Source organism: Capsicum annuum, chromosome 3 (genome assembly GCF_002878395.1).
Source record: "Capsicum annuum cultivar UCD-10X-F1 chromosome 3, UCD10Xv1.1, whole genome shotgun sequence".
NCBI classification, from domain to species: domain Eukaryota; kingdom Viridiplantae; phylum Streptophyta; class Magnoliopsida; order Solanales; family Solanaceae; genus Capsicum; species Capsicum annuum.
This window is the reverse complement of record NC_061113.1, coordinates 267,298,053-267,324,441: the sequence shown is the minus strand read 5'-3', so window position 1 is coordinate 267,324,441 and position 26,389 is coordinate 267,298,053. Positions and strand designations below refer to the sequence as shown.

General features: G+C 30.6%; 4 protein-coding genes and 1 non-coding gene across 9 annotated transcripts; 3 read left to right on the top strand and 2 right to left on the bottom strand.

The window, feature by feature from the left end:
* Positions 1-6,879: 6,879 nt before the first annotated feature.
* Positions 6,880-10,466, top strand: LOC107865807 (gibberellin 2-beta-dioxygenase 4). Of its 2 annotated transcripts, none has more exons than XM_016711995.2 (3): positions 6,880-7,625; positions 8,282-8,654; positions 10,092-10,466. In XM_016711995.2, exons 1-3 carry the CDS (start codon positions 7,051-7,053, stop codon positions 10,314-10,316), a joined length of 1,173 nt encoding a protein of 390 aa, XP_016567481.1. In that variant the 5' UTR covers positions 6,880-7,050; the 3' UTR covers positions 10,317-10,466. The 2 variants fall into 2 exon arrangements, with proteins under 2 accessions (XP_016567481.1, XP_047266086.1); XM_047410130.1 differs by lacking the exon at positions 10,092-10,466 and adding an exon at positions 9,012-9,446 and having other exon boundaries at positions 6,889-7,625.
* A 44-nt stretch (positions 10,467-10,510) lies between these two features.
* On the bottom strand, positions 10,511-11,262 carry LOC107865809 (protein STIG1-like). The gene has a single exon (XM_016711997.2). The coding sequence runs from the start codon at positions 11,159-11,161 to the stop codon at positions 10,739-10,741; it is 423 nt and encodes a 140-aa protein (XP_016567483.1). The 5' UTR covers positions 11,162-11,262; the 3' UTR covers positions 10,511-10,738.
* Positions 11,263-11,488: 226 nt separating this feature from the next.
* On the bottom strand, positions 11,489-13,316 carry LOC107865810. 4 transcript variants are annotated; one of them, XM_016712001.2, is made up of 3 exons: positions 12,833-13,316; positions 12,334-12,454; positions 11,489-12,030 (listed from the first exon to the last, which is right to left on the bottom strand). In XM_016712001.2, the coding sequence occupies exons 1-2, from the start codon at positions 13,139-13,141 to the stop codon at positions 12,365-12,367; spliced, it is 399 nt and encodes a 132-aa protein (XP_016567487.1). In that variant the 5' UTR covers positions 13,142-13,316; the 3' UTR covers positions 11,489-12,030; positions 12,334-12,364. The 4 variants fall into 4 exon arrangements, with proteins under 4 accessions (XP_016567487.1, XP_016567490.1, XP_016567488.1 ...); XM_016712004.2 differs by having other exon boundaries at positions 11,489-12,104; positions 12,359-12,454; XM_016712002.2 differs by having other exon boundaries at positions 11,489-12,037; positions 12,359-12,454.
* Positions 13,317-17,854: 4,538 nt separating this feature from the next.
* LOC107861799 (protein SAWADEE HOMEODOMAIN HOMOLOG 1) lies at positions 17,855-22,593 on the top strand. Its single transcript, XM_016707166.2, has 9 exons — positions 17,855-18,040; positions 18,312-18,397; positions 18,562-18,607; positions 18,705-18,918; positions 19,770-19,842; positions 21,170-21,221; positions 21,671-21,814; positions 21,955-22,074; positions 22,171-22,593. The coding sequence occupies exons 1-9, from the start codon at positions 17,987-17,989 to the stop codon at positions 22,291-22,293; spliced, it is 912 nt and encodes a 303-aa protein (XP_016562652.1). The 5' UTR covers positions 17,855-17,986; the 3' UTR covers positions 22,294-22,593.
* An 872-nt stretch (positions 22,594-23,465) lies between these two features.
* On the top strand, positions 23,466-23,538 carry TRNAK-CUU. Its single transcript has one exon. It is a non-coding gene; the product is annotated as a tRNA-Lys (tRNA).
* The last annotated feature ends 2,851 nt before the right edge of the window (positions 23,539-26,389 follow it).

Below are 26,389 nucleotides of genomic sequence, written 5' to 3'. Positions count from 1 at the left end.
CAATCAGAATCATGTAGCATGCAATCAGCAGAATCAACAAATGAGCCGCAATGTTGGTTAAAGGCTAGTGTAATAGGAACTCTATATTTATAACAAGTTTTTAAAAAATCATACGTAGAATTCTATCTAATATCAATTTCCTCGAGAATCAATATCGGTGTAAGTCTATTTTCTTGACATTTAACTTTAAATTCTCTAATTCTCGATCTACGATTATTTTCTTGAATAAAACCAACAACAAGGCAAATTTTTTTAATATAAAGCTCAAAAAATTCAAGACTATCTTTTACAATTAAATTATATATATGACATGCAAACTTAATATGAAAAATTTCAGGCAACGGCGGAGATAACTTAGATTTAAATTTTTTTATAGCAGTCTTATTGTTAGAAGCATTATCAAAAGCAATACATAAGATTTTATTTTCGATACCATAAAATCCGGCAACTTTAACGATAGAATCAGCAATAAAATCTCCAGTATGTTTACGATCTTCATCATATAAAAAGCAAGAATACGTTTTTGCATCACAAAATTACTATCCATCCAGTAACAAGTAACGGTTAAATAATCATTTTTATTCATAGCACGATCAAGATCAGAAGTTAGGGACAATCTACATTGAATATTTTTTAACAATGTTGATAAATAAAAATAATATTGTGAATGAAGTCTAAAAATATCGATCCTACAAGTACTTCTAGGAATACCATTAAACATAGGATTATAAATTGCTTGAATATAATGAATAAAGACATCAGAAGAAGAAAAACTAAAAGGTAAGAAGGAAATTTGGGTTGAGGGTTTTGGATGGTTTAAATGGTACTCCCATGGTTTGTATGCATTTGCTTATGCTTTATTAATGGATTTTGGAACATTAGGTGCATGGGTATGGTAAAAGGAATAGGGATCGTGGATTCCCTCGAATTTATGGATAATGGTGTAGGGGGTCGTGTCATTCCCTCACATTTAAGGATTTTGGTATGAAATTGATAATAACCTCAACCCACTTGAATAATTGGTTTTAAAATATGGATAATCACATGGTTTTTCTTACTTTTCTAATATATTGCATTGCACAAATGGTTAAACGGATAAAATTATATTGAAAAGGCTTTGGTGGCCAGGTTTTCATTTTAAATTGGGACTTAGGGGTCGTGGCATTTCCACGGTTTGATGGATAATTGGAATGACATAATTTTATAAGCTTACAATTATAATTGGTACGACGATACTAATAGTGTATGCCATGATGGGTGATTCCTTGGTTTAATGGACGGTTTATATGCAAATGTTTTAATTTAGGCTTAAAAGGGGTTGTGTAGCTCTACATGGAAGGTGGAGGTCCTGAGGGCCGAACTGGAAACCACATTTACCTCAATTTATTATACTTCTTCGTTACCTGACCGGTTGCTGGGTCCATTCTAGTTTGCGTTGGCCCACCAACATCCCCACTACCTCGTGCAATTTTTAACTCTCTTTCGTGAGCATCACCTATATGTCTCATTAACGTACCTGTACCCCCTTGATTGCCTCCGCTTTTATGCTTATATATTTATTGATAAATATTACATTGCACCTCAGTATCTGATATACGTTCAAAAAATTTTCATGCAATACTAGTTGTTTTACGAGGTCTTGGAGCACGGGGAGAACGGGAAGGGAGATTAACTGATTCAGATCTAACGTTAGCATTTCCTATAGTGGGTGTCTCACCAATATTTTCATCATCTTCGTTTAAATTAACCGCATCTACTTCATTTTCTTCTTCTATACCATAATTTTTCTGAGCTTCTACATAATCCATATCGTGAGCACCTACACCTATTTCTTCCTCAAAAGGTGTACCAAGCGGTACCGGAGGCGAAGACACATGGGTATATCTACTACTTGAAGTATCTCTACCGCTAGTAATTCGCTTTTTACTACCACTACCGCTTCCGTAATAAAATTTTTTAACACCTTTAGTAACGAGGTTTCTTAATTTATCCATAGAATAGATTAAATTAAACTAAAAAAATTCAAAATAGACAAATATAATAAAATTAAATATTCAACAATAAATACAATAAATAAAAATTAAACGTAAGAGATGGAACGATAATACCAAATTTTGAAAGTATCCGAAGGTTGCGACTTTAGAAACTTACACTTGTAATTTGTAAACGGAAAATTAAAAAATTAAAGTGAGCACCTTAGGAAATTAAATATATTGAATATTTGAGAATTGACAATTGAGATTTGAGAGAGTGAAAAATTGTGTGAAAAATGATTTGGAGGTCTAGGGTATTTATAGTTTTTTTTTTTGGATTAAAAACTTATTTTAAAAGTAAATTCTTTTTCTTTTTAATTAATGGGCCCAAACTAGACATTTGGACCCAAAAATGGCTATCCAACAGCTAGTTTGGCCCAAAATTCAAAATTTTAAAAAAAATATTAATCCGGACCGGCCGATTAACTGACGGGCCTGGACCGGGCTTGGTCCGGACCGGATTAACTGGGCCCAAATAAAAAACCAACCCGGTATCCGGTACCCTAAAGTCCTTGGGCTTACTAGATCAGGTCAAACCGGAACGATTTGGGCTGGGTTGGGCCAGATCAACCCGGGCCACTTGACACCCTTATGTTATATTGTTCTAGAAGATAACATATATATATATTTTTAGTATTTTTTAATGTTCATGATATGTATTATGTATTTGAGATAATACATCAAAATCCCCCCTAAACTTGTCTCCCCAATTTACTTTAACACCTAAACTAATCTTCTATTTATTTACCCCCTTAACATTTTTATAGTGAATTTATTTCCCCCCTTATGCTGACGTGGCATTTTTTTTAGAAAAAAAAAACGTGTGAACAATATTTTTTAAAGAAAAAAAATCCTACTCTTCTCCTCCCCCCCCCCCCACCCCCCCCCCCCCCCCCCCCCCCCTCCCACTTCTCTTTAGCCAACCCTCACCCCACTTCTCCTCCAATTATGAAAGTTTCTACCCCCACCTTTAATTTATCCTCCTTCGACCTCTTAGATCAATAAAAAAGAATGAAAATAAATTTGAAAATTAAAAAATCTACATGATTTGGATGTTTGGTTGTTGATTTTAGAGAATTTGGTGTTGATTTGATCGAATTTTTCATGTGGGTTGAGTTTTTTACCACTATTTTATGATATTTTTCGATGGTGGTATTTTTTCAAGTGGGTTGAGTTTTCCGGCGAAAATTCGCCGGAAAACCTGGCAGGTGTGGTTGTGTGGGGGTGGATGGAGGTGGATGGGGGTATGTTTAGGTGTGGGAGTGTAGGGATGGATGGCGGCGTGTGTGCAGGTGAGGGTAGACGGGAGGGGGTGGTGGTTATGAAGAAGATGAAAAATGGGGGTGGGGTATTTTTTAATTTAAAATATTTTATATATTTTAAAATATGTATATATATATATATATAATATATATATATATATATATATATATATATATATTTTATATAGATATATATAAAAATATTTAAAAAATACTTTATTTACGTGACCATGACATGACGGTGATCTGGCGTTGACGTGTCAGCGAGTGTGATGCACTCTCCCTCATGAGAGTGGTATTATATATTAAGGGGGAAAATTAATTCACTATAAATATGTTAAGGGGGTAAATAATTATTCGTAAAGTTTAAGTGCTAAACGAAATTGTCGGGATAAGTTTAGGGAGTTTTTGATGTATTATCTCTATGTATTTTTTGATTTAGTTGTATGTATATATATAGTTGTATTTGTTGCCATTTAAGATATGCATTTGTATTTTCTTATTTTATATGTGTCACCTTTGTATTTCGCAAATACATATGAAGATATGTAGTATATTTATGTTTTGTTACTGTTTAATATAAATTTGATATATGTATTTCATAAATACATATTAGAGTCATTTTATGTATGGTAATATACATATGGATCAAACATGTATTTTGTAAATATATATGCAGAGCTATATTTTTTTTTTTTGGTAAAGTAATATGTGTTATGTAAAAGAAAGCATATGCATACTATGTATCTTGTATTTTTTTTTTTCTAAAAATTACACAAATACACAACTTATGTTTTCATTATTACAAAAAATTCCAACTCCCTAAGCATATTACAAAAATTCCAATATATACACAGAATGCTATGTATATGTCGGCTATGTTATGTATATTAATAGGGTGAGAGAGAAAAATAATTTAAAAAGTCGGAGAGAGTATAATTACTTCCAAAAGGGTTGGTATTTATATTATTTATACATTTTTTTTGTGAAAAGTACATGTAATATAGATTTATGTCATTAGTTTGTTCTATAGGTGTCGGGTGATCATATATTCATGACACGAGTACTTGCGAGGTTTGCACCACATATAGGATGTCACACAGTCAATGATATTGAAAAACGTTTTAAATCGATGTTATCAAAGGAACAGTACAAGATTTTTTGTTATAAGAATATTTGCGGTGTCTACATAAAGAAGAAGAAATGTGTAGTTCATGCGCAATTAGACAGATGTATTATGTCACAAATGTATTATAATTTTTTTGAGGATATGTGCATGTATTTGTATTTTGTATATACAAATACACATTCATATGTATTTTTGTACGATGTTGGATTTGTATTTGAAGCGTTCTATGTCATTCTAGAGGGTAACGTATGTATATACTTATATCTTTAACTGTTTAAAATATATGTTTAACATATATATCATGTATATTTTTATTACCTATATTTATATGTATATAGTTATCCTTTTTGTTATAGAGATTTGTGTTTTATATGTGTATATATACATATGAGTCAGATATGTATTTCTGTAAATACATATGTAAATATATATGTAGTTTTTTCACTGTAAACATGTATGCAGATTTGTATGTCTATGTATTTTGTATATTTTAGAATATGAATATGTGATATAGAAATATAAAATAGAACCCAAAAGAAAATGAGAAAGTAAAAATTTTTAAAAATAGAAAAAACAGAAAGAAAAATAAAAGTTAGGGATTAAAAAGTAAAAAAATTCAAAAAAAGGAAAAAAAGAAGAAGAAGAAAGTGAAATAGAAGCTAGAAATAAAAGTGTAAAAATAAAAGCGAAAAAAAAGAAACAAAAAAAGTAAAAATAGAAAAAAAGAAGAGAAAATGAAATTAGGAAAAAAAAAAAAAAGAGAAAAATATGAGAGAAAAAAAAAAGAAAACAAAAGAGAAAACAAGAAAAAAAGGAAAAAAAGAAGAGAAATAAAGTGGAAAGAAAAAAATTAAAAAGTAAAAAAATAAAACAACAAAAAAAGATGAAAAAAAAAAACATCAAGAACAAAAAAGTTAGAGAAATAAGAGAGTGAAACAGGGCAAAAATAATAATATGCTTTATTTTGAAATTTTGAAGATCATGAAGATAATAATCTTCAGACTTGAGTTTGATTTGAAAAAGAGATATACTAATTTAAATAAGAGTAATTTATGAAAAAGAAATGCTTTAAATAAGAGTAATTTATGGAAAAAGAATTTACAACTTTAAATACAGGAGGTAATTATTCTTTATTTAACTCAACTAATTTGAGTAAAAGAAGGAACTGTAATTTCGTTTGTATATGTATTTACATAGCAAACTTTACCTAAAATACAAAATACAACTTGCTATTATTCTTAATTATGAAACAACTGCGATGACAGTCTTAATTATGGGCATAAGTGTGCTACTTATGAAATTTGTTAAAAGTCAAATGAGAGGAAATAAATCCCAACAGTTAAGAGTTTAATTATATAATTTTTTGACATTTTACATAATTACTGAAAAACTCGATTTTAGATTTGTCGAGATATATAATTAGCTTCCGATACATCTAAGGAAGATACATTTTTTCTTTTGTAAAAATACATAATTAGCTCCCGATTATTTTGTTCGATTTTGGATCTGTCGAGATACATAATACGTCCAATAAAGATACATTTTTTTTTATATAAAAATACATAATTAACTCATGATACATTTTCCAAATTTTGGATCTGTAGAGATACATAAGTAACTCTCGATACATCTGATAAAGATACATAAATAGTTGAGATTTTTATATTATTTTTGTAAAAATAAAAATTTGTGTGAATATAATAAATTAAGGAGTATGTTTATGTTATTTTTCCATTAATGTTTTGGGTAAAATTAGTGTCTCAAGCTTAAAATTTGGTTTTTAACAAGTAGAGAGAGGGTGTTTTTACGTTGAATGCACCACATTTCCCATGGGCCGAGCTCGAGTCTCGATCTGTTGAGGCCCTTTTTGGGCCAGACTTGTGTGAGAACTGAGATCCAAATCAAATATTGAAAATTAGAAAACATTTTCTAAAAAATTCTGGTGCACTAAAAGTTGTGTCGCTTATCTATTGCAATGACCACAATTTCATTGACACTATATTATATTCCGTAGGTTTCAATTCGTTTGTTTGATTTTAATTTTTAGTCTGTTTTACAAAGAATATCTCTTTTTTTTTTTGTCCGGACAACTCCTTAATTACAACTTTATATACGTAATATATTTAATATCAGAACATTTATAATCCACATATATTTAGTCCAAGAACTTGACCACCGGCAACTAGCAATATGATTTTAGCTGTTCAATTAGGAAACATTATAGTCATTTTTAGCAAATTCTTCTGATTTCTGTTATGAAGCAGATTATGAATTAGTAGCATCAAATGAATTTCTGTATCACTAGTAACATTCTAAGTATGAAAGACTACAGGGCACAAAGTTCATTTTAGTAAAATTCAATGTCAAGCTGTCAATTATGTACAGCTAATTCAAAAGAAGAAAATTATCAAAAGGTAATATAGTACTACTAATAAGGAAGAAGAGTAACAAACATACCTGTAAAGCAGAGGTAATACATGAAAAAGCAGAGCATATTAAAAGTGAAAGGACATGCCGATTCTCCAATTGTATACGACTTTACAAACATTCTCATCATTGCTGCTTCCTCCTCTTTTTTTTTTTTTTTTTCTTTCTCTTTTATAATTCTACTACGCTTTTCGCCAAAATGGACCGTCTGTTTGATTTAACACGGAAGAGAAAAAATATGGCAGTTTCACCGGATACAATGCCGGAGAATTCCTTCATCGATTTCCGTGCACCGCCGCCTTCTCCGATCGCTTCAGGCAGGCGATCCTGCGTACGGAACGATGAAATTCTAACAGAATTTCTGCAAAATTCGTTAAAAGTACCGGACCTCGTGCTTCCTGATCGTGTTTTTCCAAGGCAAAAATCGATTCGAAATCCGTTTAAACTCGATTTTCAGTCATTAGCGTCGCTGAATAGTGATTCGATGTCTAGAATTTTGGATTCAGTTGCAACGATCGGGTGCTTTGAGGTGGTTAACCATGGAATTTCAGAGGATTTGATCAAGTCAGTTTCGTCCGTGGGAGACGGAATCTTCGGGATTTCACCGGAGATAAAGGAAAAATTAATAAGGTCATCGGAGAAGGCGTATGGATTTGAGGAGTTTCACGGAGAGGATGAAAGAGAGACGAGTGAAGAGTTTGTTTGGTACAGAGGAGATCAAAATTTCAATAAGGAAATGGAGGGAATTTGGCCTCATGGATTTTTGAATTTCAGGTAATTAAGTTAACTAGGTTTTTTAATTAATCAGTGCTTGTAGTAAGATTGATCATATTTAGTTGAATGAATTACTAGTTAATGCATTAAGGTCTCCCCATACAGAATAAGATTTTCGAACAAATCGATTTTATTTTTATGCAATTTTAATGTCCTGTAACCATGATTTAAATCGCTAATTTTATGGTAACACGGAAACAATTCTTATATTTATGCCAGGTCCTTTGCCATGACTCATGAAGATGAATTTAGAAAAATAAAAATAAAAAAATTGCAAATATAAATGTTGGTTTGAGAGGGAATAAGGGGTCATTTGGTCGCTAGTTGGGAAGGTATATGTATATAAGCTCGCTCAAATGTAATCCAAATTGGACCCCCTCATATCTAATTGACTGGCTCATTTGAAGCAACACTTAGCATGCTTACTTTTTCTTCAACTCCATTGATGGAAATATATCTTATAATATAAACAGAAATGATTAGAATCACATGCTTTTTTTCTCTCTCTTCATATGATTCTTGCACATCATGATTCGCATGCGTGCTACAATGCGCTGACTTTCACCATGACATCTTCTAATCATACTAGCTGATAATTCACCTTGTTGAAACATTGCTACTAATAAAATTAATAGGAGTATCATTTTTAATGACAGCGAAAAGATGGAAAAACTTTTGGATGGCATGGAAGACATAGCTAGGAAAATCCTACAATTCCTGCAGCAGAATACTCCTAAAAAATTAATCGATGATCTTGGTGATGAAATGCAAGAGAAAGGGGATTTGCCAGTAGCCTCCATATGTTATTTGCACAAGCATAAAGGAAGCTTAAAAGGAGATGAAGAGTACATAAACACCTTGAAATATGATGTGATTAGAATGTTGATAAGAGGATCTGAGTTTCCTCATGCATTGTGTTTGCATGTAAGCAATGGATGCTCGGAGTTTCATGTTTATTCCAAGAAAGGTTGGATCTCTTTTCAGCCTGATAAAGACTCACTTATAGTCACCATTGGAGATCTCTTACAGGTAATTATTACATCCTTAATGTACTTTTATACTTGGACCTAAATATTTCGATGTGCATATATCCTTCTAACTTTAAAGATCAAATGAACAAATTGGTAGAATCACATTGTTGTCACCGTACTCACTGAGATTCAGCCTTTTATTGCTCTCATTTCCCTTTCAAAAATCTAATAGAGCAAATGTAAAATTTAATCGAGAAATAGAGTGAACTGGTACAAGGAAAATGGAACGACTTGTAATCGATGCAAAAAAAATTTGCTGGCACCCGATTTGTACATAGCTATTTAATAATTTGTATCCATTTCTTTTAAAATTTTCTATATGTTTATTCACTTCAAAATAATTTCAAATATGCAGTGATTGAAGTTCAAGCTTTTCTACCCGAAGTTCAGGACATTAGGCTGAACCTACCTCTAAATTTTTCCTTTGTGAATCTTCATATTTCGGATCAATTTAGGTACATCTCAACTAATTTTATAAAATAACACCTCAACTAATTTTACAGGATAGCTATTACGATGAATAAATGCTGAGCTCAACAAAAGACTTTTGTGAAAATGTCCCATGATGATCCATTATGACGGCCATCAATGTGTTTTAGTTGTAGATATAGAAACCCCACACGCAGCCCATCCCATCTACACTTCACAACCTTTTGCTTTAAGTATCTTCCTTTTCATTTTTAAAGAACAATCTGAAGGGCCCCTTAATTAACCCCTTTGATCTACCATCATTTTAGAAAAAATGGAAAAATAATTGATATTATAGGGTATGCATCGGTCGGTTCGGTTCGATTTTATATATTATCGGTTTGGTTTATTAATTTTCTATTTTTAAATATGCTAAATCAATAATATAAGATATTTTTTATCGGTTTTCAGTTTATCGGTTTTTAGTCTTTAACGGTTCGATTTTCGATTTAACCGATAAGAAAATACTCATAACATAGAAATAGTAGTAACTAACATGAAAAAAAATCGAATCTTAGTTGCAACCAAAAATCCTACGTGATGTGTTTTAATTTACAAGAATCTTCAAGTTTGGATTAAATGTTGTTAGGAGAAAGTAAGAGTTTGTATAATTGAAATAATAGGTTTGTTAATTTGTAGAAATTAAAGAGAAATTAAGAGAAATATATAATAAGTCATATATTCTTATTGGGTTATCGGTCTACCCAATAACCCAATAAGAAAAAATCAAACCGAACCAATAAACCAATAATTTTTTTTTTATAAAACCATTAAAAAACCTTTAACCCAATAACTCAATAACAATAAATCAATAATATTTTATCGGTTCGATTTATCGGTCGTTTTAGTTTTTTCACAAACCTAATTGATAACAATCCTTCTTGGACTTATAACTTGTTCCCTTTTTTGTTTATTTTATTTTTCCTACTTTTCAATCCATATGTATTGATTTTTTTATTTTTTTTAGACATGGAGTGGTGGACAGTACAAGCATGTTATAGGAAGGCCTGTTTATCAAGGTCAAACAGAGGACTGCATTTCCATGGCCTTACTAATTTCTCCTCCTAAGAACAACGAAGATTCTACTAAGCATGAAAAAGAGAAGACCATTTCAATTGGCCAACAACTTATTATTGCGATGGCAATTATTCTTATTTACAATTTCTTTATGTACCTCTATAAGAAGTTTTGAAGAGTTGAACAATTGGAGTCGTCGATTTCAGTTTGCTATATATATAAAAAAAAAAATTGTTAAATTGTACATGGTTTTCAGATGTGTGTAGTCAAATAGATGACTTTAAGATTTTGATCATGTTGCTTCATTTAAATTTCTTTTCGATCACTTGGACAGACATATAACGTAAAGATAACTATAAAACAAAAAGATGCAAGTGATTTCATCATAGTAATTGAATGCCATTTTCTCTCAACTTCTACAGATTTAGGTTGGATGATTGATCCAAAATTGAGATTACAACTAGTTATCTAACTAGAAAACTTAAGAGAAAACGCGCAAATGTCCAACGTTATTACAGTAACATTTCACCCAGGAGACGGGGGAATTAGTTATTTGACCAGCTGGTTATTGTTTGCTAGAGATAGAGATATACACACTTAGGCAGAGACACAAAAGCCAAAGGAACAGTTCCGACCAGGAGAGCATCCATTATAACACTTGCCACAATTTCCATTGTCTTTCCTGATGTCAACGCAGATCCCACCGCAGCATCTTGCTCCAAGTTTACAAACCAGGCCACAGGAGCCACAGTTGAATCTGTCGAAGTACAAATCAACACAAATGTAGGTGACACAACATGTATGATGTTCTGATAATCTCTTGCAAGTTCTGCAGATTAAGTCGTCCTTAGAATCTGTGCTCACTGAAGGAGGAAATACACCTTTTTGTGCAGAAAGAGCAACACTGGTGTAAGAGTTTGTAGTTGAATAACTACGGTTTGTGACAGATCCCGACATTATGGTGATTGGTGTGCTAGAAAGAGCGACAATGACGATGAGAATAAGGTTGATAAAATCCATAATTGACACTTGTGGTTTGTGCTGAGCTGCTACAAGGTCTTATTATAAGTAATAGAGGATGGCACGATAACACAATGTCAAATACAAAAATCTGGGCTCCATGCACAAGAATCTGAAGCAACATGACTTGCCTATGCAATAGTCAAAGTTGCATCATGCACAACTCTATCAATATAAGCCCTTAGTAGGTGAGGAACATAAATAGGGCTAGTTGATAAATGTCAAAACCTATGTTAGTGACAGGAGCCCAAACAAATGAGGAGCTAGTGACAGATCTTGGAGCCCACATTATATGGAGAAAATTACTCAACATGTTGATATAACTCGTAGCATGTTATGAAGAAAAAATATTATATGAAAAGGTTGCAAAGATTGTTCAACTCTTCCTGATCTATAAAGGTTGCATCAGGAAGATCTTGCCATTTTGCTAATAATGATGGACTTGCATACACAATTTAATTAGGGGAAGTGTTGTTTCTCCAAATTAAATAAAAAGTTACAGCAGTAAAATGTACTAGTTTTAACGTTTGCATATTAGCATTATCCTCCTATATAAACATGAAGAATTAGCTATGCTCCAATTATATTGTCTGAATGAATCTAAAACAGTGATATGGGTCGTTTGAACTGATATCAGGAGATGGGACGATCTTCTGTTTCTTCCTTCTACTGTAATGGTTTGAATTATGAAGAATCTCCCTTGAATACTGAATGAATCACTGATTGAAAAGTATGAAGAGTCTCAAGACGAAAAGCTTCCCCATAAGATGTACAGCAGAGGAACATTTTGAAGCTTCAATCCTTCCCATGTTCGACTATTCAGAATAATAAGTTCTCGGAGTATAGTCTCACTGCTAGAGGACTCTTCCCTGTCAACTTGATGTTAAAGTGTCTACGATCAGATACATTCTACTCGAGGATGAAATTTCACTGAAATAATGTTCTACAACATAGACAAAGTTGATAATGTGGTTCAATAGTTCTTATTCTTTTATCAAACTACACAAACATAGAAGTTAAAGAATGAAATAACAACATGACACTACAAATCAAAAGCAGCAGCTTGAACAAGGCAAAAAAAAATACAGAAAGCCATTAGGGGAGATAATTTAATGGCATAAAGAATGTAGTTACTATTGAATATAGTGAGTCAAGGTTAGTTAAAAGCCAACCTTGTTCTAGTAAATCTTTAATTACCTAACATTATGATGTATCACTTATTAGACGCCTATGCCGATTGTAATGCTTCTCAATGAAGACCTTGGAAGCTCCTTGTACAGTTCTGCGCCATGTCTATATGTATATGACAAAAGGACAAACAATTTAGAACAAATTTATCAATATAACAGTATTACAGTTGCATATTTGAAGCTACACGATGAAACATAAGCATTTTCTCTTATGCATATGAAGAACAATATCATGTCCTTGTTACTGTACAACAAGAAATGCCAAAACAGATCGATGCGATAGCAAATAACTCTCTTGATGCTAGCATTATATATACTACGTACTAGGACGGCTCATTAAAATGGGTCGCCTAAAGCAAACTTTAATAGAGTTTGAGCCTCACAATGAAAAAAAATCTTGCTAGGGAACTAGCACTTTTATCTGGTAAAAATAGCAAGAATTAATTGATTTTAAAGCAGAAATAGCAAGAACTACTCTAACCTTTTCAATAGCACCCAAAAAGGATCTGTTCTTGATATCCCTAGCTCTAAGCTTTGCTGTTCTTGGGATCAACGCAACGGATCTCTGAGAACCCAAAAGGGACTTCCTTTCACCAAAAACTAGACTAGTGCTAGTAGCATCAACTTTGGGTTGCAGTATTTTTTTCCTTCTTTTAGCTAATCTGAGCTCCTTCTTAGCTAAATCTCTGTCTTCTGATTCAGAATCCATCTCAGCAAACTTCCTAAGTAGCTGATCCGATGAGGCCTTTGTCACATGCTGAACTTTACCATTTCCTTTTGCAGCTTCCATTGAAGATTGACTATGTATGTTCCAGCCAAACACACAAGAAGAAACCAATAACCAAGAAAAAAATAAAAGGAAAGAAAGACAGACAAAGAGATGTTATTTGTGAATTGAGGAAGAGGAATTTGTCTGAACAACGGTTACAATGTGCCTTAATATGTACCAAGAATCGACCGTTGGAGATTAATTTAACTATATGCCTGCCTGCCTTAATATAATTATATATATGTGGCAAGAATGGACCGTTGGACAATAATTTATCTGGAGGGAAAAGGTCTTAACTTTGCTATTTAGACCGAATATATCTTCTTCAAAAAGGTGGTGCACACCGAACATGAAAGACTCTGCCTAGGCCGTCATAAAATGGGTTTGGGTCGGGTATGAACAAGAAATGAATTGATCTAAAACCACAACATAACTATTTAAACTTCTAAAAATTCATCCACTTCTTAAAAATTACTTAAATCCCAATATTTTATATTTTTTACTATTTTTGAGATACAATTTAATCCTACACGTATCTAATGTATGTATCTACTGTGATACAAGTTAATCACATTAGATATATATATCAGCAATATGTATCTAATGTAATTAACTTGTATCATCAGAAGTCAAATATTGAAATTTTAGGACATTTTAATAGATGTTGAAATTTTTAGTAATTAATAGTAAACATATCGATATATATATAATTTTTTTTTATTTTTTTTTTTTAAAGTTGGATTGGGTCTGAGTGGAGTTCGAAGGGGTAAAGAAAAATGAGGATTTAAAATTTTAAAAAATCAATTTGAGGATTTTTTTTTTAATTCAATCAAAGATAATTATAGATGATGAGAATATATATATATATATATATATACTCTCTCCATCCTAAATTATTCGTCTCAAATTGAGATAACACATTGATTAGAAAAAAATTAATAATATGACTAGCTTATCATAATACGATGTTTATATTTTAATTTGAAGAAAAAATAATTAATGTAAAGAATAAAATATAAAAAAAATAATATTTTTATTTATTAAAAATAATAATTAAAATGAGAAATTAAATTAGGAAGAAAATATCATTACCAACAGTAAAGGCGAATATGCATCACTTTTTAAAGAGGGTTCGTCTGCTCCGATGTTTAAAGAGTCAAGTACCACGAAAAAGAATTTGTGCCACGCAAACCACATCACTAAAGAGCTAATTATGTCTTACAGGCTTCTAGTATTTAATATCGCATATATTATGTAAATCTCGTCATATAAAACCTAAATCATACTAAAAATAGATTAAACTAATGAGATAAAATTTGAACACTTCATATTATTTTGGACATTCTTAAACCCATGAACTAGTTAGTTTCAGGGTTATTTCCTTATCAACTATGAATGTGTTATATATATAATAACAAGGATTAAATGTACGCAGTTCATGTCATTACCTCCAAAGAAATAGAAAGATAGTTTCTGATAGACCCTCAGCTCAAGACAAAAGACAGTAAACAAAGTCTAAATAAAATATGAAACAAGATGAAATAGTAGAAAAAACACCCATAAAATAATACCCTATACTATCAAATCGGGAGCACACCCCTAACCTCAAGCCTCCTACGACTACTAACAAGGCTACACTAAAGCACTCCTATCTACAGGCTATGCCCCACTCTCCCGCACTAGCCCTCTAACCTAATTCGCGTACTCTACAACTTCCTATCTAGAGTTATATCCTCAGCAATTTGTAATTGATCCATATCCCGTATAATCACCTCCCTTAAATATTTTTTCGGCTTATAAATTCTCCCTTAAATTTGGTACATATAAATTTTCAACGTCAATGGTCCTTTCAATTCTACTTTAATTATTTTTTAAAGCCGACGATCTATTGAAATCACCCGATTTATTGTCATAAAGATAAAATTAAGATATAAATAAATTCTATTTTGTCCAAGTCTCACTTATAAAATTATACTATTTGTATTATTAATGTTCATGAGAATTTTAACATAAATCGATGATCTCATCTAAGTTTTACTGATATATATGTATGCACTAGATATCGAAGGCCTGTGCTAGCACGAGCCTAATATATGTTATTTTTTAGTCTCAATTTATATGATACAAATAAAATTTTGATAATTATTTATATTTTAAATATTTTTTAGATATTTTAAGTTGTTAGCTATTGTAATTTATAATAGTTTTTTGACATTGTAATTTACTATTTTAAGTTGTTAGACATTATAATTTATAATACTCTCCTTGTCCAAAGTTTTGTAGCATTGATAGTCTATTATATTTTTAGAATAATTTAAATTTTTAATTACTGAAATTTATAATACTTTTTCTTCTATTTCAATTTAAGTGACACTGATATAATTTCGAGAGTCAATCAAATATCACGATTGAAGTCTCGAAGTAGACATGTCTTAAATGACTCATAATAACTTATTAGAAGTGATACAATAAAATTATTATAAAAAATAGTTGTGAAAAAAATTTAAGCGGGCCTCATATAATTTAAAACATCAATAATTAATTTATCTTTTTTTTTGTTTATTTTACTTTTTCTGTTAAATATTTTTTAATATTTAGATGACTCATAATAATAGGGATAAAATAGTAAAATTACGGTCGAAACAACAGAAGCAAACATGTCATAAATGTCTATTTTACTTTTTTTTTATCAAATATTATTAATTTTTTAATACGTAAATGACATATAATAATCAATTAGGAAATAATTTATTAGAAGTGGTATAACAAAATTAATATAAAAAATAGTTGTGAAAAAAATTTAGACAGGCCTTATATAAGATGTCAAATTAATTTAAAGCTTCAATAGTTTGTTTAGCATTTTTTTGTTTATTTTATCTTTTTTATTAAATATTATTAATTTTTTTAATACTTAAATAACTTATAGTAATTGAATAGGGATGAAATAATAAAATTACAGTTGAAGCAACTGAAGCAGACGTGTCATAAATGTGTATTTTATTTTTTGTTAAATATTATTAATTTTTAATACTTAAATGACATATAATAATTAATTAGGGTGATATAGTAAAATTACGGATTAATACTTAAATGACCTATAGTAATTAATTAGGGATGAAATAGTAAAATTACAGTTGAAGCAGCCGAAGCAGACATATCATAAATGTCTATTTTATATTTTTGTTAAATATTATTAATTTTTAATACTTTGATGACTTATAATAATTACTTAGGGGTGATGTAGTAAAATTACGATTGAAGCAAGTGAAGCATACATATCATAAATATCTATTTTTTAAAAATTAAATTTTATTAATTTTCTAATACGTAAATGTCATATAATAATTAATTACTGGTGATAATAGTAAAATTGCGGAGCAAGCACGACAATCGTCAGTTATCTGCTTCCAGCAACCGCTACTCACACTTACATATAGTAACACGATTGAAGTAGCGAAACTGACACGTCTTGAATGATTCATAATAACTAATTAGAAGTGATATAACAAGATTGCTATAAAAAATACTTGTAATTTTTTTTTAAGTGAACCTTATATAAGATGTCTAATTAATTTAAAACATCAAAAGTTAATTTATCATTTTATGTTTTTTTTTACTTTTCTATTAAATATTATTAATTTTTTAATACTTAGATGGCCTATAATAATTACTTAGGGTCGATATAGAAAAATTACGATTGAAGCAGTTGAAGCGGACATGTCATAAATATTAATTTTATTTTTTTTAAATTAAATTTTATTAATTTTCTAATAAAGAAATGTCAATTAATAATTAATTAGGGGTGATATAGTAAAATTACAGAGCAAGCAGACAGCTGGAAGCAGGCATGTCGATTGTCAACTTCAAAGAGCTGCTACTCGCTCTTATATATAGTAGTAATATAATAATTACTTAGGGTCAATATAGAAAAATTATGATTGAAGCAGTTGAAGCAGACATGTCATAAATATCAATTTTATTTTTTTAAAAATAAATTTTATTTATTTTCTAATGTGAAAATATTAATTAATAATTAATTAAAAATAATATAGTAAAATCACAGAATAAGTAGATAGCTAAAAATATATTGACCGTCAGCTATCTGCTTCAAAGAGTTGCTACTCGCTCTCTTATATATAGTAGTAAGGTAAAGTAATACTAGTCAAAAATTCTTATATATATTAGTAATACTACTAAAAAATTTCATAAAAAATACAAGTTAATATAATACTAAAAAATTAAGAAGAAAAAGTCAGTAGTATTTGATTTCTCCAATGATTATACCTTTGCCCAAAATAAATGGAGTGATTTTCGATGTTAAATTATACTCGCTTCGTATTATTTTATTCATTTCAATTTTACATGACATATTAATTAAAAAAAATAATTAATAATATGATTATTTTGTCATAATAATTCTATTAAATGATGTTTATATTTTAATTTTTAAAGATAAAATAATTAATATTAAGGATAAAAAATGAAAAATAATTATTTTGTTTTGATTGATAAAAATAACAATTAAAATGAAAAATCAAATTAAAAAATTTGTTAGGAATAAAATGGGATTAGAGTAAATACTTATTTACCCAATTTGGCCATTTTAGTTCAGTTACGTTTGGGTACCTGAGTACTTGACTCGCCCCAGTTATCGTCATAACAAGTATACGTGGCAACTAGTAATTGGGTAAATACGTACACTAGACACGTACCTCGACTCAGAGGATCTAACGCTTTCCCAATTAAAGCACTTACAGAGTCATAACTCTACTTTCACTGTCAAGCAGACAACACCAGAAACACACACACACACACTCACTTTTTCTCTTTCTTATTATTCTCCGTTTGGCTGGACAAGAAAAAAAAATGGCTGACTTCATGGAAACAGAAGAAGAATTATTGGATTTCACCTTAGCTGAGGTAAATTGAATTCACTTTCTTGATTCTCTCCTTTTCTTTTTCGTCTTGATTGTTATAGCTAGCTCTGCATGTCATTTTTGTAAAGATTCCAATTTATTTGATTTTTCATCCTTTTCACTTTTGCTATGTTTTTTTTTTACTTACAAGAAATTTTTTTTTTTTTTTTTTTTTTTTACAAAAAAAAGAAAAGAAAAATCAAGAATGACCAAATTTGGATTAAATTAAGAAATGTGGATTAAATTTCCTGAGGAATTTCGGTTTGTTTTAACAGGCTATGGAAATGACCACCTTGTTTAAAGGATTGAAAGATAAACCAATCAGTCAAGATATCTGTCAACAGCTTGCAACCAAGTTTAGGTAAGATTAAGAAAATACAGTCAGATATCGAGAAAGGGTTGGACCACTCTGGTCCATTCAATGAACGCCTGACCACATGGCAGCTCAAAGTCTTTAGTTTTTTAAAAAATAAAGTTTGGATTAAATTGTCTTTTATTTGTCGTTGCTAATTCTCAATTTTGCAGTTCTTCACCATATCGTACTGGAGAATCTTCAGTAAAATGGGAACAGGTTTATCTCTAAACTTTGTCAATGTTTCCCCATTTTAAGGATACTTTAGTATATGGGTCCTCTTACGAATTTTCGTTATGTTTTTGCTGTGTAAAAGGTGCAAGCTTGGTTTCTGGATAAGCTAAAACCAAAAGCAGATAAAGCCCCCGTTGATGATAATGTAGAACCGGTTGTTGTTCCTAAAAAACGAGGAAGAAAACCAAAATCTGAAAAGACAAGTTCCTCTCTTGTGCTTTACAGAAAACCATACAATACTTATGGTTACACAAGACTCCCAGATTGTGCATATGACAGTCCTCAAAGGCCCAAAGGTTTATAATTTTCCACTCACCCGTATCTGTCTACTGAACTGAGAATGCATATTTGAGCTATGGTTATTCATGATCCACATGCTTGATTTTTGTCACTCGCTTAGGGATAAGATATAGTTTTCTATATTTGTATCAATGCATGAAAACTACTCTTGAGTTTCTCAAATACGGATAATTATGCAAAAAAGAAGATTCATTATTTAACTAGCACACGATCGCCAGTTTTTCGTATAGATGAGATGCTGGTGTCTTCTTTTCCTGTTATCTCAGTTGAATTTGTCTCTTATGAGTTTGACAAAAAGTTCATTCAAATGTAACTACATGAAACTTTACTGATGCCTGAAGTAAGACTAAAACATTAAGCCCTGGAAAAATAGAGGTCCTCCAGCTTGAGCGTCCCTTTCAAAATAGTCTTTGCCAACTTTACTCTCATCTAAGTTTTACACAATTTTTTTTTAAAAAAACAGTAGCTAGCATCTTGGTGAAACCAGGAGAAAATTTACATCATCGATATCCTGTCGTTTAAGACATTTTTCTTGATTTTATCTGCTTTCTGTCTGTTTTCTTATCATGGTTGAATGAACAGATTACTGTATCCTATTCTTGAATGCATGAGTACAATGCCATATCAAAAACGATATATTGTATGATTGAACAATTAGCATACTCAGATAACGTGAGTAGAGTGCTTTCAATGTTGTAACTATTTAGTTGCTGCAAGGTAAGGCTGCGTACAGTACACCCTTGTGGTGGGGCCATTACCCGGACCCTGCGCATAGCGGGAGCTTTAGTGCACCGGGCTGCCCTTTTTTTTCCTCTCGAGCTTAGACCATTGTCCATTCTATTTGTAGTTTCTGCAGCAGAGATGGGCAAAGAACTCTCAGGGTTGGCTTTTGAAGCTCTGTCTGCAAAGGATTTAGCTTGGTGAGTATTCATCATAACTCTAGCCTTCTTTATACTACCAACGGTGCATTTTGCTGAGAGTCGACATGTTTAAGGCCTAATCTATTTTTCCTGATAGATCTCAAAGACTTGTAGTTTCTTATTGTGACTCAATGCTGTTGGTCTTCAGTTTCGCTGCTTGTTGGTTTTATCAGTTTGGAAAAGACTAACTGTTGTCTGTTAATGAAATGACATAATTTGCATTCTTATACTCTTAGCTGACCTGCATCTTAGATTGCCAAAGGCGATAAAAATCTCATGATGATGTAGCTAAAAATCTCATGATGATGTAGCATGTGGGGCTTATGTCTGAAAAAAGGGTTGCTCAAAAATAATTTAAGCTTGACCACACTGAAACATCAGATCTCTTGTAGTTGATTTGTGCTGGTAAAAGCAACTTATGAATATCCGAGTTCAGCAGCTTGGTGGGTGGAGTTTAAAGAGATGAAGCTAGTAAAGAAGTGTTAAGGCATTCTCGAGAACATTATAATGATAGTAATTGAATGCCAAAGCCAACGAAGATACCATAATGTAGAGGCATGTCTTTCATACATCGGATTGTGCAGAAGCAAAAGTTGGCAATACTCAGTGGTTGAATGGTTCAGGTGTTAACAGGATGAGTTGGTGCTAGTCATAGTGTCATACCAACTTTCTTTTGAGCATAGGTTTCTACTGAAAATATGAATGTTGTAAAGATCAATGGAATCCTGTGTGACAAAACTCCTTTCTACCATTTTTTTATGTTGCATGCTTCCTTTAGGCGAAAGGAACCAGCTTGAACTATGTTCATGTGTAGATTCGATAAAATTGGATGAGCTAGATACGTAGATGGCTAATTCTTAAGCTGTACGGACAATTCGATATTTTGAGGCGCAAAGCATTACTCTCTCAATATTCTTCAGCGCCTTCGTAACTGTCTTCTTTCTGTTCTTTCATTTGTGACAACTCTTCGTATACCACTTCTGTTTCTATGCTTCTCTTGATTTGCTTTTTTGGTTGTTTTTTTTCATTTTACTTCTCCTTATCTGTGCAAGCCTCTTCTGCTACTCTCATTTGCTGTCAACTATTTTTTTCTCCTTCTCATCTGTTTCCTGGCTCGTCCTTATTCTCCAACGCTAGATTATGTACTGACTTTTAGAAAAACAAAGAATGACTTTTGCAAATAAAGCTAAGTTGTAATGAAGTCCTAAAGTACTTAACTATGAAATTAAATGCTGCAAAGTGTGTTATACTCTGTCAGGCTCTTACTGCATGGCAAAATTGATATTGATCCTGTCTGATCGCGTAACTGTTTCTCTGGATTTTGCAGGTATGATGTGGCTTCATTTCTCAACTTCAGAGTTCTTTACTCGGGCGAGCTTGTATGATATCTGTTCTCTCTGATCCTTTGTCTGATTTCCTATTTGTGGTGAAATGTAAACTAAAATGTGTCTTTTGGTTCTTGTTTACCTGGAAGTTATAGTAGTCTAGTAATCACACGTGTGTGAAAGATTTAAAATTTCTCCTCGACCACTGTTCAAGTAGGGAACTTCTTACATTGCCATGGATCAGAGTGAAGTAGCAACAGTTTTGGTTTTCAGAGTTCCTATTCAATAGATTAGACCTGGTAATTCTCCCCTAGATTTTATATGATAGAAATGCATTGATAACTGATTTTGAAACGTTGATGATGGACTCATTTGTCACTCAACATACATTTTAAAGTCGGAATGCATTTACTTAAACAGTATATGTGGTACAACGGGCTACACATTCAGGCATGGGAATTGGCATCTTATCCACTGAATATATAAAGTATTTTATGATGCAGGAAGTTCGAGTAAGATTTGCTGGTTTTGGTCATGAAGAAGATGAATGGGTGAATGTTAAAAGGAGAGTACGTGAACGTTCTGTTCCATTAGAGCCATCAGAATGTGACAGGCTGAACGTTGGAGATGCCGTGATGTGCTTCAGGGTATCATTTCTTTTCTCCAACTTTTGTTATGAAAAATAACTCGGGTTTCCAGAAAACATCATAGATATCATGAAATATGCCCTTTCATTTCTCCAAGTATTGTTACGTACATTTTGTAATGGTATGTTTTAAATTCACAGGAAGATGAATACCTCGCAGTATATGGTGACGCTATGGTTGTGGAGATCCAAAAGAATATACATGATGATACAAGATGCACATGCATCTTTGTTGTCCGCTACGACTTAGATAAGGCTGAGGTAAATCATCATTGAAACATGGCATGTACTGCTAGTTAATTGATGTCAATACTCAATAGTAATAATTATATTTTCATTGTTATCGTTCGGATGCAGGAGAAAGTTGCACTTGACAAGATATGTTGCAGACCAACCTTCATCAATAACAACAACAACATGCCCAGTGAAATTCCACAAGTGGAGGCTGAGGAAGATATGATGGACGTTAACTCGTCTTAGTGAGTTTTAGATACCGGATGGTTAAACAAAACAATGTACACCTAAGTCGCCAAGCTTCCAAACTTGGGATAGGAGGCTAAAGTGTTCAAAATTCTACTAGTATATTACGCTAAATTATGTGGCTGGTGCAAGTTTCATGAAAGCAATCATGAATACTGTAACTCGATGGTTGGTAGAATCCTGAACAGTGCATTTGATAAAACAAATAAACTCACCGGGCCAGAGAGTCCGGTCTGTAATTATGCTGGAATTTTGTATGTTGCAGCAATGTAATATTTAGTATTCCTTCGCTTGTTCTTATTTTCTGCCCATTGTTCTATCTTGCATCTCTGCTGTTTACTGGTTGAATGGGTTAATATTGGCCTAGATGAGTTTGAATGCTACTTGGTAAATGAGGATTTGTATAGCCAATCCCAACCTATTTCATATTGAAGCACACTTTTTGTTGTTGTAAAATCACTGAACTCATGGCTGGTTACTCAGAAAATAAGGAGTCTTTTGGTAGGAATGATAAGGGATTACTAATTCTGGGATTAATTTTAAAATGAGCTTATCTCATGTTTGGTTTGAACAAAATGCATGGGATAATTTATCTTGGATTGTAGTATTATTTAATCCCGGAATAGTCAATTCTCGGATAACTAGTTTTACGATCAAACTGCCCCTAAATATCTTATCGTATCATGAATCTTGGGTCCACTTTATGGCATTTCCACTATGAAAAAGAAAAAGTCATATCCTGCAGCGGATTGTTTATGGAACTACTTTTGAGATTCTTTGGATCATATTTCCTAGTATCATCCCATTTTTATAGCTATATACCATCATTTGCTCTATTATACTCAGCAGACGAGGTAATAGTAGATCCATCCATTATTGTAAAAGCTATTGGATATAAATGGCGGAGTGTCTCTTCATGGGAATGATTAAAATGCAACGAAATGTCTTAGAGTTGAATATAATTCGTGAAGCATCTCATTTTCCGATAATCTCTCATTTTTGTCATCAAGATATTCTAATCACTATAGCATGCGAGAAACGGGGAGTTCGGGTTGGTCCTATAATGATTTAAGTAATGCTAATAATAGCAAGTATAAGCTAAAGTCAAACTGGTGAGAAGGTGTTCAGAAAGATTCAGAATTTATTTAATCTTTAACATGTTCGAACAGAAAGCCCGTCTAGCTCAGTTGGTAGAGCGCAAGGCTCTTAACCTTGTGGTCGTGGGTTCGAGCCCCACGGTGGGCGTTTCAATTGTATTTTTGGGCATATTTGGTTTGTTCCATTTTAATATCATTTATGATTTTAAAATTGTTGATATTTAATCATTTTATGATACAAAAAAGTTCAAACCAAGAAAGGATCCGTGAATTTCAAATCTTAATAAGTTTTTTTGAAAAAATTACAGAAACTAGCATCCTTAAAACTATAATTACAATAAATAGCAACACTTTTTCAAAATTATAATTTATAGCAAAAGTAGCAATATTTTACGCACTTCATAGTAATAGAAGAATATGTATTTTTCAGTTGTTCATATGTATTTATGTGTAATACATATATATTTGTATATGTATTTATATAGTAACATTTTACTTAAATACAAATACAATTTACAATTTTTTGTAATTATAAAACTGTTACTATAAAAATTATAATTAAGATTACAAAGTTGCTATTTCTGAAATTTTTTTAAGGAGAGGTGTATTTATTCAAAATTTGTTTTTTTCACCTGCTGTAAACAAAAAGCAAGCTGCTAATAGCACAGTCCCTGTTGTTTCCTTTTATTCAAACCTCAGCTACTTGAGTTCTCTTTAACAAGTCTTAAAATTTCACGAGATTTTTTTTTTTCAAACTACAGATTATTATGTAAAAAGAGTGAGCACAAAAATCTTGGGCAGATAACTGTTCTTTTTCTTTTTAAGGGATAGTTGGGTCTATATACATTTCAATATATTGTTAAATTTAATCAAATATTTTTTACTTGAGATTGATGTGTAAAATGAGGAAGTATGATATTTTAAAGTAAATAGTTATTCTTTTCCTTTTAAGGGGTAGTTTGGTCCCGCTGCAGTAATTCATAAAATTGTACTTATATATATTTTACTTGAGATTGACGTGTATAGTAAAGGAGATTGACAGCGTAGGGCTAAATTTTTTAAAGGAAATAATTGTTCTTTTCCTTTCTAATGAGTAGTTTGGTCCACATAAATTTAAATAAATTGTAAAATTCAAATATTCATCTGTTTTAAATTGATCCACATTAATCTATATATATCCATGCCGTATATTGAAAATATGTCTAGTATACATATAATATATTGAATTTTAAATGTATTATAGCAATAGTTTTTTTTTTCATTAATAATGTTAAAAGTTGTATTAGAAATATATTTTATATATGTATTTAATTATATTTTTAATAATTTGCGTAGTCCTTAAATTAATTTATGTGTTATTATAGTAAAATCATAACTAGAAATATATTATATGTTGTATTTTAACTATATTGTAAAAAAAGGTTAGGCTGTAATTTGTAAATTAAAAAATGTGTTACAATTCGTAAATAAGATTGTATATTTTGATGTAATCTCCCCGAATCTCTTTTCTTTTCTATTATACAGAAGAGGTGGTTTCAACCACCTCTCAATTACCAAAAAATTCCCTTCACTCTCATTTAATTATATATCATGCTCTAATATATAATAATTTCATTATTTTATTATAATAATTTAAATATTTAATATATTCTATTAATTTATACTAATTAACCATAATTACATATTGAAAGTAAATTTTTTTTCCTTAAGAGGTGGTTTCGACCACCTCTCAATTACCAAAAAATTCCCTCCACTCTCATTTAATTATATATCATGCCCTAATATATAATAATTCAATTATTTTATCATAATAGTTTAAATATTTAATATAATCTATTAATTTATATTAATTAACCATAAGTACATATTGAAAGTAATTTTTTTTTTATTTAAGAGGTGGTTTCGACCACCTCTCAATTACCAAAAAATCTCCTCCACTCTCATTTAATTATATACCATGCTCCAATATATAATAATTCCATTATTTTATCATAATGGTTTAAATATTTAATATATTCTATTAATTTATATTAATTAACCATAACTATATATTGAAAGTAATTTTTTTTAGTTATTTAATTGGCTATCATGTTCAAAACTAATTTGTTATCACAAAGCACAATAATTAATTTTCTATTATATAGAAGAGGTGGTTTCGACCACCTCTCATGCAATTACCAAAAAAAATCCTCCACTCACACTTAATTACATACCATGCCCAATATATAATAATTTCATTATTTTATCATAATGATTTAAATATTTAATATATTCTATTAATTTATAATTAACCATAACTACATATTGGAAGTAAAATTTTTTTATTTATTTCGTTGGCTATCATGTTCAAAACTAATTTGTTACCATGAATCACAATAATTAATAATTTAAAATATTTAAAAGACATATAAAAATTTTATTGACTCTCATCATTTTAGCAATGCCACATAAATTAAGATAAAAGAAAAAGTACTGCAAATCATAATAATTAATAATTTAAAATATTTAAAAGATATATAAAAATTTTAGTTGATTCTCAAAATTATATCAAAGCCACATAAATTGGGACACAAGGAGTAAATATATTATTTGATAATTACGTAAAATTATTATAAATTACAATAATTAACAAGTTAAAATACTTTTTTAAAAATAGATAAAAGTTCTATTCAACTCTCAAAATTTTATTGGTGCAGCATAAATCATGAAAAAATAAAATATTATCTTAATTAATTGCAACTAAATATTTAAAGTAAATCAATTTTATTATTTTAATTGACTTTTATATAGAAAATTAATCTTTTTATTTATTTATTTATTGTAGTAAATTTAAATTTAAAAATTATTTTTTTCTTATATAGAAATACTAATATTTAAACTTAAATTTAAATTTTAAAAGTACAAAATTAATAAATTTAATTTAATAAAATAAATTTCTAATGACTATTTTCTTAGAATTTGTGTTGGGTCAATATGTATCAAGTTAAAAAGAAATAAAG

Excerpts from the sequence above, each read along its gene's own strand:
- LOC107865807 (XM_016711995.2), top strand. The coding sequence starts at position 7,051 with ATGGACCGTCTGTTTGATTTAACACGGAAGAGAAAAAATATGGCAGTT. Across the intron at positions 7,626-8,281 it reads CATGGATTTTTGAATTTCAG|CGAAAAGATGGAAAAACTTT; the intron begins GTAATTAAGTTA and ends TTTTAATGACAG. Across the intron at positions 8,655-10,091 it reads CCATTGGAGATCTCTTACAG|ACATGGAGTGGTGGACAGTA; the intron begins GTAATTATTACA and ends TATTTTTTTTAG.
- LOC107861799 (XM_016707166.2), top strand. The coding sequence starts at position 17,987 with ATGGCTGACTTCATGGAAACAGAAGAAGAATTATTGGATTTCACCTTA. Across the intron at positions 18,398-18,561 it reads CAGCTTGCAACCAAGTTTAG|TTCTTCACCATATCGTACTG; the intron begins GTAAGATTAAGA and ends TCAATTTTGCAG. Across the intron at positions 18,608-18,704 it reads CTTCAGTAAAATGGGAACAG|GTGCAAGCTTGGTTTCTGGA; the intron begins GTTTATCTCTAA and ends GCTGTGTAAAAG.
- LOC107865809 (XM_016711997.2), bottom strand. The coding sequence starts at position 11,161 with ATGGATTTTATCAACCTTATTCTCATCGTCATTGTCGCTCTTTCTAGC.
- LOC107865810 (XM_016712001.2), bottom strand. The coding sequence starts at position 13,141 with ATGGAAGCTGCAAAAGGAAATGGTAAAGTTCAGCATGTGACAAAGGCC. Across the intron at positions 12,455-12,832 it reads TTTTGGGTGCTATTGAAAAG|ACATGGCGCAGAACTGTACA; the intron begins GTTAGAGTAGTT and ends ATATACATATAG.